Source organism: Microtus ochrogaster, linkage group LG3, assembly GCF_000317375.1.
Source record: "Microtus ochrogaster isolate Prairie Vole_2 linkage group LG3, MicOch1.0, whole genome shotgun sequence".
Classification (NCBI taxonomy): Eukaryota; Metazoa; Chordata; class Mammalia; order Rodentia; family Cricetidae; genus Microtus; species Microtus ochrogaster.
The window spans coordinates 28,866,830-28,879,332 of NC_022029.1; the positions used below are offsets into that span (position 1 = coordinate 28,866,830).

At 48.3% G+C, this 12,503-nt stretch overlaps 1 protein-coding gene across 1 annotated transcript; it reads right to left on the reverse strand.

Moving 5' to 3' along the window:
• Positions 1-5,749: 5,749 nt before the first annotated feature.
• Ccdc105 (coiled-coil domain containing 105) lies at positions 5,750-11,792 on the reverse strand. Its single transcript, XM_005360708.2, has 7 exons — positions 11,223-11,792; positions 9,646-9,750; positions 7,914-8,112; positions 7,437-7,603; positions 7,234-7,329; positions 7,025-7,138; positions 5,750-6,118 (listed from the first exon to the last, which is right to left on the reverse strand). Exons 1-7 carry the CDS (start codon positions 11,790-11,792, stop codon positions 5,870-5,872), a joined length of 1,500 nt encoding a protein of 499 aa, XP_005360765.1. The 3' UTR covers positions 5,750-5,869.
• Positions 11,793-12,503: the final 711 nt, after the last annotated feature.

A 12,503-nucleotide genomic window follows, 5' to 3' on the forward strand; every position in this document is an offset into this window, starting at 1 on the left:
CTCTCATACACGTTAGAGCTGGTTCCATTTTCTGTGTCCTTGAGTCTCTAGATGTGTGAACTGAATACGTTATTTTTCTTCATAAAGTTACCAAGCTTGAAGTATTTAGTTATAGTAGTAGAAATGGATGGATATAAGAGAAAAAAATCAATATGATATTTTGCAAACAAATTGCTTTGTCTAGTAGCACATGCTTGCAATCTCTATTACAAGGAGGCTGAGGCAGGAGGATTTTGAGTTTAAGGCCAGCCTGGACTAGTTAGTAAGATCCTGTCTCAATAAGTAAGCAAGCAATCAAGCAAGCAAGCAAGCAAGTAAATAAACAACAAGAAAATAATAACTTAACACTTCTCATGCTTAACAATGTATTATCTTGCTTTTCATTTGTGTGTGTGTGTGTGTGTGTGTGTGTGTGTGTGTGTGTCGCTGTTATTGGGGAGATGTGAAGAAATAGGGAACCAATGACAGACCAGACCAAAGTACAGATACCACCATTGTCTAACTTGGTGAACCAATTAATTTTATTGGGGTTACTTATAGGAATATGGGCAAGAGGTTATTTACAGGACCCAAAACGATTCAAAGATGGCTGCATCACCAAAGCCCTCCCAGTATGAAATCTGGGAACCCGGATCACAGTGCCCAGTCTGCAGCCACTTGGAACCCGGAACACAGTGCACAGTCTGCAGCCACTTGGAACCTGGAGCACAGTGCACAGTCTGCAGCTACTGGGAACCCAGATCACAGTGCAGAGTCTGCAGCTGCTAGAAACCCGGATCATAGTGCACAGTCTACAGCCACTGGGAGCCTGGAACACAGTGTACAATCTGCAGCCACTTAGCAGGTTATAAGGGGTGTTCTTTCCAGAAAGCTCAGTTGGTCTGAGCCCCTTCCAGGAAGCTTGAGTTGTCTGAGAGTGACTCTGGGCAGTCTTTCATATTTATATACATTGCAGAGGGGAGAAAATTAGTGAATCTGTTAAGTTTCAGTGACTTCCTGAAGCCATTTTGAGTTGTATAATGCTGTGGATTATACTCATTGTTAATAAAGCTGGTTGGCTGATAGCAGGACAGAAAGAGATTGGGCAAGATGACCTGACACAGGGAGAATGCTGGGAGGGAAGGGTGGAGTTGGGGCAGGTGCTGGAGACACAGGCCAGTTGTAGGGCAAGCAGGATGCATAGAAAATGAGATAACAAGCCATGAGCCACATGGTGAAGCATAGATAAGAAATATGGGTTATTTAAGTTTAGGAGTTAGCTAGTAACAAGCCTGAGCTATTGGCTGAGCATTTGTAAGTAATATAACCCTCAGTGTGGTAATTTGGGAAGCAGCTGCTGGGTATTTGGGAATAGGCAGTCAGGACAGGAAGACTCTGCTTACAGTAAAATTCTGTCTTTAGGATACAATCTCCTCTTCCCAAGTATAATCCATTGTTTTACCCCCTTGTAACATTCTGTCCTAAAAGGCCATGTTTCACTCTGGCTTTACCTCTGATGTCTTAAGAGGTTTCCCTTAGAGGAAACTGTTGCACAAAGGTGTATTGTGCTTTAACCTCTCTAGGCCTAGCAGGTACTTCAAAGTGAGGTTAATAAGGCCACTGAGCATAGAAGGGAGGCTTGCAGACCTGGACTATTTCTTCTTTAAAGAGCCGTCTATTCGGCTCATTTCCTAATTTCACATTGGAGGTACCCATTTTTCAGTTTCATGTGTATCCTCTAGACCAGTGGTTCTCAACCTTCCTGATGCTGAGACCCTTTAATACAGTTCCTCATGCTGCGGTGATCCCATCCATAAAGTTATTTTCATTGCTACCTTGTAACTATAATTTTGCTACTATTATGAATTGTAATATAATAGCTGTGTTTTCTGGTGGTCTTTGGCAACCCCGTGAATGTGTCATTTGACCCCCAAAACTGTCATGACCCACAGGTTGAGAACTGCTGCTCCGGCTGTTAGGCTGTTCCTCAATCAAATGGAGTAAATATTCTTTCTCATCCTGGAGGCATCTTTGCACTCTGTCAATGGCTCCCTTTGCTGTGTGGAAGATTTTTCATTGATACAACCCTGCTGGCTAACTCTTGCTTTTGTTTCCCGTGTTTTTGTTGCTAGTATTTACAAGTCAGACTGAGCCCTGTACTCCCTGAGAGGCATATCTGAGCCGTGTCACAGCCTCCGGCTTACTCCCTCTTCTCTACAGTGTGGATCTGACACCCCCTTATGGCCTCCTGGAGAAAGTGTCTCACTGACAGGGTGTGACACAGGAACTCACCCTGGGACTCAGCTGACACTTCTGAAGCTGCAGTGGGATTGTGAAAATGCTGCGTGGGAAGATTGTGTAAGGCGAGGTGACAAGTGGGGCTGTGTCAGCAAAGACGAGGGCCGTAGCCTACAACCCGTGGGGCAAGGCGTCATTTGTGAAAAGAGCATTTGCATCCCCGAGGATGGCTTCTGAGAATCAACAAGCAGACCTGTGTGAAGGGAAGGAAGGACCATAGCTTAAAAAACAAGTGGTTTCACCTATGCCCAACTGCAGCCAGCGGGGTCCACCCTGCAGAATTTCCTAACAGCTTCTTGCTTCAGGTCCTTGAAACCCACTTGTGGAAAAACCCCAGCAGTTAATAGCAGGTTGGCACTGCACTATCACCAGAGGTTTTCTTTGTAAACAGTTAGTTGAGGACAAGTATGCTTTAGAAAGCCCCTGTGAGCACTGAGTTGGTAAATGCTGGGCCAGGGCTCTTTGGGGAAACAAAAGGTGAGCTTCCTGAGAATCTCTGACCACATTCTAATCAAATGATCCACACCCAACCTTGTTTTCGACTGCGATTTAAAGGCACTTCATTTAGGACGAAGATATTGTTGATGCCTTTACAGTAAACACCATTGTAGTGCAAGCTTAAATGAAGCTAATATGACAAGTCAGTCTTTGTGTGTGTGTGTGTGTGTGTGTGTGTGTGTGTGTAGTACAGTGTATATGAATGTATGCGTGTGTATGTATGTGTATGGCTTATGTGCACGTGTGCAGGAGGAGCAGGCCACTTGTTTGTTCTGGCCGCCCAGCTAGCTTACACCTGAAATAACCACACAGAAACTCTATTAATTAAAGCACTGCTTGGCCATTAGCTCTAACATTTTTTTTCTTTTAGCTCTAAACTTCTTATTGACTAACTCTTACATATTAGTTTAACACATCTACATTAATCTGTGTATCGCCACATGGCAGTGGCTTACAGGAAATTCTAACCAGCATCCATCTCCGGCAGAGGATCCATGGCTTCTCTCTGACTCTGCTTTCTTCCTCCCAGCATTCAGTTCTGTCTTCTCTGCCTATCTAAGTTCTGCCCTATGAGTCCCAATGCAGCTTCTTTATTCATTAACCAATGAAAGAAACACATGAACGGAAAAACCTCCTATACCACACATATGTGTATGTGGAAGCCAGGGTTGACATTACGTGGCTTCCTCTGTCACTCTACCTTAGTTTTCTGGAGACAGAGTCTGTTGCTGAACCTGGAGCTTACCAATAGTTTAGACAGGCTGGCCAGCAAAGCCAGGAATGAGTCTGTCTCGGGCTGCCCCAGCTCTGAGGTTACAGATTAGAATTGCCTGGTCTGACTTTGATTTGGGTGCTGGGGATCTGAACTCAGGTCCTCACTCTTCTGACTGAGATATCTCCCCAGTCTCCTCTGTTATTAAGTTTGTCCTTTGACAGTCTCATACATGTATAGGATACATTCTGATGCTCCCACCCCCATCCCATTATCTCCCTCCCATCCCTATCAATTCTCTTCACAGATTGATCTCTTTTTGCTTTGTTTTCCACTAAGTTTAGCAGGAATTTCTGTGTGACCGTTGGATTAGAACAATCCACCGGAGCCTGGTGGGTTTATCAGTGGGTACTCAACCTAAGACATTGACTTTCTTCCGTGAATCTTTCAGGAGCCACCAGGGAAGGGGGCTCCATGAATCCCTCACCCATCCATACCTGACTGTTGACAGGCCAGCTGCAGGCTGCCTCAGCTGCTATAAGTTTGTGATTGCATCTGTCCTCTCTAGAAGATGGCTTTCTTTAGCTATTTACCTTCTTCTGGCTCATACATTCTTCTCACTCCCTCTTCTGCAATGTACTCTGGTTCTTAGAGGGAGCGGTATAAATATTTTGTTTAGCCCAGCCTCCTTTTTGTTTGAGGGTAGGTTTCTTGTAGCCCAGGCTGGCCTTGAACTTTCTGTGTAACTGAGGATGAGCCTGCACTCTTGATCCTCCTGCCTCCACCCAGATGCTGAATGACAGGTCTGTGCCAACACACCTCACAGCATTCCCCTCCCTCCCCCAGAGACACACCATGGCCTTTTTGCACTTAAGGATATTAAGACAGTGTTTCTGCACTACCCCTGGAGAGCATCTGCCACAGGGAAGCCAGGAGCTGAAAGAACGAGACGTGCAATCACAGGGTGCTAAGCAGACTGCCAGGAGGACACATATTCCCAGTTAGGGGGCTGAAGCAAGGAGGCAGGCCCTTTTCTGCTTTGTCCCTGCTAGGGGGGCCTGTGGCGAGTCAGAATGACTGGGATTTCAATGCTCTGCCTCTGTTTACAAATGACCACAAAAGTGTTACAAGCTTTGATTGGTGGCTACAAGACTTTTCCTAGTGAGTAGGGGGACGCACAAAGACGGAATCTGATCCATGAGGTTCAACCCTCATGTCTTTTCTAAGTTCCCTTGCGTTGGGGCTGGAGAGATGGCTCCCTGGTTAGGAGTGTGTGCTGCATTTGCAGAGGGTGGATGTTCAGTTGTCAGCTCCCAGGATCAACAAAGGGTGGCTCCCAACACGCTGTAATTCCAGCTCTAGGAATCTGGCGCCCTCTTCTGGCTCCTGTGGTCAACCACACTCATATGCGCACAGATCTCCCAATACAAGTACACATAGCTAAAAAACAAAAAGCAAACAAACACTCCCTTCCGGTGGGTGTGCTCCTTCCTGACCAGTTTGGGGGAAGGGGAAAGAGGCTGACAGATGCTGATGTAGAAGTCTGAGCCCTCGAGTCCTGAGACTCTTTTCAAATTGGCACTGGTTGAATCCATGAATTCAGATTCTACAGTGTGACTGCAGTAAGCACCCCTTGCCTGTGATTTCTAGGTCCTGGGACCCAGGGAGAACAGACAGCAGAGTTCTCTGTTGGTGTTTGAGGTAACCAGAACATACAGGAGGAACTGAGCTACAACAGGATGTGAATGGGCCTCTCCTAAGAGAACACAGCTGGCTGCAGGGGATGGATTTGTGAGCTTCACAAGGGCAGTGCTGCCACCTGCCTCGTTCTGAGTCTGGTACTTTTTGTGGGGTGAGGATAGCAGAGACCAGAGGCATTCTGCTAAGAGAGCAGGCTCTATAGCCTTGGATGGAGATTCTGTGTGACCTTGGGCTTAACTTCTCTTTGCCTGGGTTTCATTTCATTTCATGAAATGTAAATAACAGTTCCGTGTTACTGCTCAAGTTCCGATAGGGAGTAGCTATGCTACCGACTTTCTATAGATGTACTCATCTGTTCTTATCACAACCATTCAGAACATTCAGGGGCTGTAATACTCACTTTACAGGCCAGAGCGACTGAGGTTGGAGAAGGACAGTGTATGTGTGACCCAAAGCCACGCAGCTTGAAACCAGGGACCCGGATTTGGATCCTAACAATCTGACACCAAGGGCACATTAGGTTTTGTGGCACGATTGACATAAGTAGGTGCCTAATAAGTGACAATATCTTTAATTATAGTTCTGCTAGAGGGCGTTTGAAGGGAAGATGAGTCAGAGGGGAGGGAGAGCTATCTAGCTGGGGACACCTCTCCGGTCGCCTGAGCACAAGGCCAGCTGTGGTCACTTGGGGACAGTACTGGTTCGGTTGCGCGGTGGTGTGCGAGGGTCCCAGTCGTTGACCAGGTTCTGTGCCTGCGCATAGGACACATGTGGGTGGCGCTGGCGCAGGCGCAGGCGCACGACATCGTAGTCGACGTCATGTCCTATCTTTTTGCAGTTGAGGCTCCAGGCGAGGTTGTCGTGTGTTGTGCGGAGCTCTTCTAAATTCTTTTCCATGTGCAAGTTGTGGCGCATCAGCTTGTCAGTACCCTGGAGAAGGAGAGGGCAGCCATCTTGCTGGGGAAGGGCGGGGCCTCGGCGAGGAGGTGGCAAAGCTGCACAGCGAGGGGCAGGTCCTGGCAAAGGATCAAGGGGCTTTGCCGGGGGAGGAATAGTGCTTTAAAAGGGACAGGGCAGCAGGTCTGTTGTGGAGGCTCCGGTCTTGTGGAGAAGGGGTGTGGGCGTTCTGCGCAGGGGTGGAGCTTTTAGGAAGTATTGGAGCTAGCAAAGTCTTTCTGAGGAGGATCTAGGCAGTGCTGGGCGAGGTGGGGGCTGTTCTGAGGTGGAGCGGAGCCAAACTGGGGACGGGATGTGTTGCGGGTGGAGCGGAGTCTCGCTAAGGAGACTTAGGATGGGGAAAAGTCGGATGGTGTTGGGGAAGAAGGGGCTGTGCTGGGAAGGGAGTGGGCAGTGCTGGAGGACTAGCGAGCCAAACCCAGAGCCTTGAGCTGGTGCTATATCGGGCAGGCATGAGCGTAGAGTAGATGTGAAGAAGGTCAGAATTCTATGCAGGGGCAGATGTTAACACTTGCCAGGAGTGCACCTGGAAGGGCCCGGCTTTGGGAAAAGCATAGCCGAGGAGGTAGATGTCAGTTGCATAGGTCCCAGGGGAAAAAAAAAAGCTGACCCAGGTTGGTGTGAAAAAACAACACAACACACGCATAAATGCCTGAGATGGCTGAGGGAGGGGATGCTCTGACAGCAGGATGCTCCAGGAATGGTGGAACACATCTGAGCAACGTATGCTAAGAGTTTCAGACTGGACTGTGGGAGGGCCAAACCGAGAATGGTGTGCAGCAACGTGACTGGTTTGAAACGTTGTCGGGTTCTTCCTAGGTCAGGTGTACTTGGGGAAGAGAACTTAGGACGGGGCCCCCACCAGCCTGAGAAGCATACCTGGGCAAGGCGTGTAGCCTCGGGGAGCTGGGTGCCCACGTGTCTCTGATACATGCGAACCAGGGGTCTGTTCAGCTTCTCTCGAGCCTCCAGATTTTTTTTCAACAGAGGACCCTGGAAGAGTTTGTTGTGGGGAACAGTGAGGCTGAGCTTACCACATACATGCACTCCCTCGTCCCCTTCTTACAGAATTCTCCCTCAAACCTTACCTTGATAAGGCCCCTAGTGACATACATCTCTTGATTGAATTTCATGCACCGGTGGATAGTTCCCCTCATTAGCCCTAAAGTCATGGTCATTCTTTCCTGCAGATGGGGGAACACAGAGGTCTCCAACTGGACCACTGTCCCTTCCTTCCCCACCTGCTCCAGCAGTAGCCACCCTCTGGAGCCTCTCCAGGTTGCCTGGTCACCTTCAACTCCGAGGTTTCACGCATCTTCTGCGCCAGTGTGCCGCATACAAGGTCGCTGATCTCCTGTTGCTGATTTTGAATGTCCATTCCATTCTTTGCCATCTCCGCTAAGGTGTCTTTGGACTCCATCAACAAGCGCTTGGCTTCAAACAAGGCCTTAGCACAGGCTGTGAAAGCACAGGATGTCCATGGGGGCCACAGGCTGCTCTAACTCTCTTCCCCCTCCCCTTTCTATGATGGTGGTAGGCCAAGGGTGAAGGGCCATGGATGAAGGACTGGGAGAATGCCCAGGTAAGGGCTAATAATTGAGGATAATTTAAATTGTGCCTTGGACTGACTTCTTTTGAAGTGGAACCTGTGAATGTATGGGTATTATTAGAAGCGTCCAGGGAAAGAGGCCACGCAAGGCTGTGTACTTAAGGAACAGTTAGTTAATGGAAGACACAGGTTTAGCAGAGACCTTTCCATGGTGCCTACCTGGGGTATATGTGCCCACAGGGTCAGGGGGAGGTGTTTTCAGGCCCTGAGTTCGAGGAGTTGGGGGGCGGGTGATGTCCACCCAGGAGTGGCGGCCAGCTTGCTCCAGAACCTTGTCCAGCGGCTGGTTCATGAGATCCACAGCTTGAAGCCTTTCCTGATAGTAGAAGTCCAGATTGTCCCGGCAGGAGGCCAGAGCCTGAGAGCCAGAGAAAAAGGAAGAAAGTCAGCTTGGGGGTTGAGGGTAGGGCTGAAGCCACCCCAAAATACAAAAGCTGACTCAGCTCATTGTTAAAGTGCAGCCCAACTTCGTCAAAAATAGAAGTCTTTTTGCATATGTAAATGTCATTGTAAACACATCTCCCATCTAGATGCTGGAGAGGCTTTTGGAAACAGGTGCTTTTTCCTGGTGCATTTTCTCTTCATCTCCTGAACCAAGCTGATAGTTTTGAGAGTTTTTTTTTTTTTGGGGGGTGGTGGTGGTAGCAAATTACAGTCTATAGACTGGTGCCTGCTTTGATTTTTATTTCTTTAAGTGAAAAAGAAAGGCTTACTTATTTATTTATGTATATGAATGCTCTATCTGTATGTTTGCCTAAATGCCAGAATGATTTTTATTTCTTTAAGTGAAAAAGAAAGGCTTACTTATTTATTTATGTATATGAATGCTCTATCTGTATGTTTGCCTAAATGCCAGAATGGGAATCAGATCCCATTATAGATGATTGTAAGTCACCGTGTGCTTGCTGATAATTGAATTCAGGACCTCTGGAAGAGCAGCCATTGAACTGCCTCTCCAGCCCCTATTTATTTATTTATTTTAATCAGGGTACAATTTAAGCCTGTTCCTGGGCACACTGGTTCTGGTGACTTTATGCTGCTCTGGCCTCTGTGAGTAGTTATGACAGGGCATACAGAACACAAGGCTGAAGACATTGTACCAAGAAAAAGCCTACCGAGGGCTCATAAGATGGCTTAGCAAGTAAAGGTGCTTGCAGCTAATTCTTACGACCTGAGTTTGATACCTAGGGCCCATACGGTGAAAGGAGAGAACCCATATTGTGTAGCTCACAACTGTCTCTTGTTTCAGCTTCATGAACAATTGATTCATGGCTTCCTAGTGGCACCTACACGACATGTACAACCTCCCTTTCCAATATATTCACCATTTAAAATAATCAAAAAGTGGTCCCGTGATAGAACTCAGTGTGTTCAATCCTGGTACTTCAGAAAATAATGTTTTTCCTACATGAATCTAAATATTCGTCAAGTTTCTTCTGTGTGCTAGAGTATGCTGAGTGGGGGCTCGGTGCCCTGCTAACAGGGACAAATTGGTCAGATACCATTCCCACCTAGAGGAGTCTGTAGACAGAACTGACTAGCAGTTGATTATCAGGAGAAGAGGGCTATTTAGTTATTTGCTGTGCTTTTTTTTTTTTTAAACGTTTTTTATTGCCGGGCAATAGTGGTGCACACCTTTAATCCTAGCACTCTGGAGAAGAGGCAGGTGGATCTCTGTGTTCAAGGACAGCCTGATCTATAGTCAGTTCCAGGACAGCCAGGACTGTACAGAGAAACCCTGTCTCGAGAAACCAAGAAGTTTTTACACAACGGGTTTCACTGTGACATTTTTATAACTGTACACAAGGTACTTTGACCGTATTCATCCCCACACAGGTCAGAGCAGTTTGTGCCTTCAGCATCCAGGTGTCCTTCTCTAGTACCCCCTAACCTTGAGCAAGGTCTCCGATTTCTCCATGTCTTTCTCCATTTTTCTCTTCATGGACTTCAGCTCCTCTTTCTCCCAGACCAGCATGCTGTCAGCCTTGTCTGGAATCTAGAAAACAAGGGGAGAATTACTCTTAGGAAAAGGCTGGAGGTGGGGAGTTGTCGTTCATAGTGGAGAGACATCACATCCTGTGAACTGCAGAGATTGGAACTTGCAATTGGAGGAGTTTTACTCCATTGGGAGTGGGGAGTGGGTCTGGGACCTTTTATATTTTTGGTTGTGAGCCTAGCCTTTAAAGGTTTTGCGACATCTCTCTAGCCCGGGTCTGGGGCTTTTTAAAAGTTTGATGACTGGGCTAAGTCCCAGCCTTCAGTGCTGGGACCACCGGCTTTCTCAGTCACGTCTGACTTTTCTGTGAATGTGAGTATTCAAACTTAGGTCTTCATGTTAGCACAGCAGGGTTCTTTCCTGCTGAGCTATCTCCCTAGCTCAGTGCTGGGCTTTATTTTCCTTTTTTTTTTTTTGTTTTTTGTTTTTTTGAGACAGGGTTTCTCTGTAGCTTTGGAGCCTGTCCTGGAACTAGCTCTTGTAGACCAGGCTGGCCTTGAACTCACAGAGATCTGCCTGTCTCTGCCTCCCTGTCTCTGCCTCCCGAATGCTTGTACTTCCATTTTGTGTGGGGCATTGTGGTTCATCTGGTTTGAGAACCACAGTGTCATCAAGTACCCTTATGAAGGTGGGCGTTTCTCCCGTGAAGTTGGGGCATCATGGCCTTGTAGCCAAGGCAGACCACTGTTGGAGCATGGGTAGAGGTGATTTGATGTTCAGACTTGGGGCTGTGGATTTTCCTCGTTGGGAAGATTTTCATGTCCTGTGACTCAGGAAGGATTTGGAGCAGTTTGTCTACGGGCTAAAGGAGCTGGGGATTTTATCCGTTTGTAAGCAGCCTGACAGGAATGGAGATATTCTAAAGAGACACTTGTGTCCTTCAATCTCTCAGTGAACCCCAGGAAACTGGAATTCACCCCAGATCCCTCATACTGGGAAAAGGCAAAGTCCTGGTGCCTGCTGGAAGAGGACTTTTCATTCCAGAAAGGGATTTCACACAATACTGCTGGTCAGACCACCTTGTTGGGGAGACAGAGCTGAGTCAAAAGGTCAGCGATGAGCAGGACCAGCTTGACTCGGACTGCTTAGATGTGGGCATCGTGGCTCCCTCTTTAAATTTTAATCTCACTGAGGATCACGAAGATGGACAGAAGAGGGTCACTGAATGGATCTCTTTGTCCCTCTTCTAGGTGTGGCCTAATTGATTAAATCCTTTTTTCGGCTTTCTACTATTAATTTGGCTCTTCTAATTGGCTTATAGAGGACGGGTGGCCAAACTTTGTTTCTTCGGGGTACAGATTGCCACTCCAATTTTGTTATACTTTAGGGGAGACTTTTAGGCTTTGGAACTTGGAGGCATAGCCACCCTAGCCTGGGGTTGTTCTCGCTGGAAATGGAGCATGGGAGGTGTTGTCCATCTGAGGAAGGAAGCGTCAACCTCTGCCTCTGGTGTGGTGGCGGGGAGGGCACACCTTCTCGGACTTGGGTCGGTAGCCCCGCAACTTGACGCTCTGCTGGTTGATGAGCAGGCCCTTGCGCACCTCGCTGAGTCTGCGATCGCTGGCTTCGCGCTGGCGCAGCAAAAGCCGCAGTTGCCCATTGATCTGGTGCTGCGCGCGGCCTAGGCGGGCGGCAGTGAGGCGCGCCCCGCGCGCGTGCGCGTGCACAACCTCGGCGGTCTGCTGGGCACGCGCATCGCGGTGCATAGGCAGCGGTAGGCGCGCGTACCAGGCCGGGGGCTTCATTTTCCCTTTCCACAGAGTGACGCCTTCTCCGGGCGGTGGCTTCTCCAGGGTGCCGCCGCCTTTCAGCATCTCCACGCGAAAGCGCCAGGGCTCCATGTAGGCGGCGCGGCCCAGGTGGCGAGCCAAGTTCGGGTCTAGCACACTGTCTTTGGGCTGCCACATGGTCACCGCCTCCTGCCCGCAGCGATCGGTCAGAAGGTGCGCCTTGCGCGAAGTGGCATGGGCTGCTTGGCGCCATTCTGGAGCCCCGACGCGCGAGTCCTGGCCGCGGTCGGTGGAGGGTAGCACCACAGGCATGGTTCCTAACTAGGTACCCGGATTTGGACCAGGATCCCCTAGCTGAATGGGCAGGAGTTCACCCACCCCTAACCACACACCAGTCTTTCCTGGCTGCTAGAATGAGTGTGCCCAGAGCTCCTCTCACCATGGCAACCAGGAGGACAAGCACGCAGATTGCGTTCCAGAAGTGGGGGAGGGGAACAGAAAGCTGGAGAGGCGGGATCATACCTAGAAATTCTGTTCGGAATTTTTGAGGAATTCACTTTTATGGAGTTCCTCTCGTGATTTCTCTTGATTTTGGAAAGATATCAGCCAACCTATCCCTACTAGCAGATGACACGGTCTTGCATTTTGAAAATCCTAAGGGATCTACCAACAATACTAGTACTATTATCAGTAGTCTTGAGGCATGCTCGAATACTATATACATGTATTTAGTGTGTGTGCGCGCACGTGTGTGTGTTTACCAACCACCACAGTGTGTGTGTGTGTAGGCGAGAAGACATCCCTCAGCAATCATTTCTCATTGTGTGGGTTCCAGGATCAAACTCACCATGTTTGGTACAAGTACCTTTAGCTGAGCCATCTGGTTGCTCCCCCAGTTATGTTTTTTTACTCTTGGAATGAACAACCAAAAAACTGAATTAAGAATACAATTCACGAGGCTAGGGAGATGGTTCAGTTGGTAAAGTGCTTGCTTTACAAGCACAGGCACTGAGTTTGACTCCC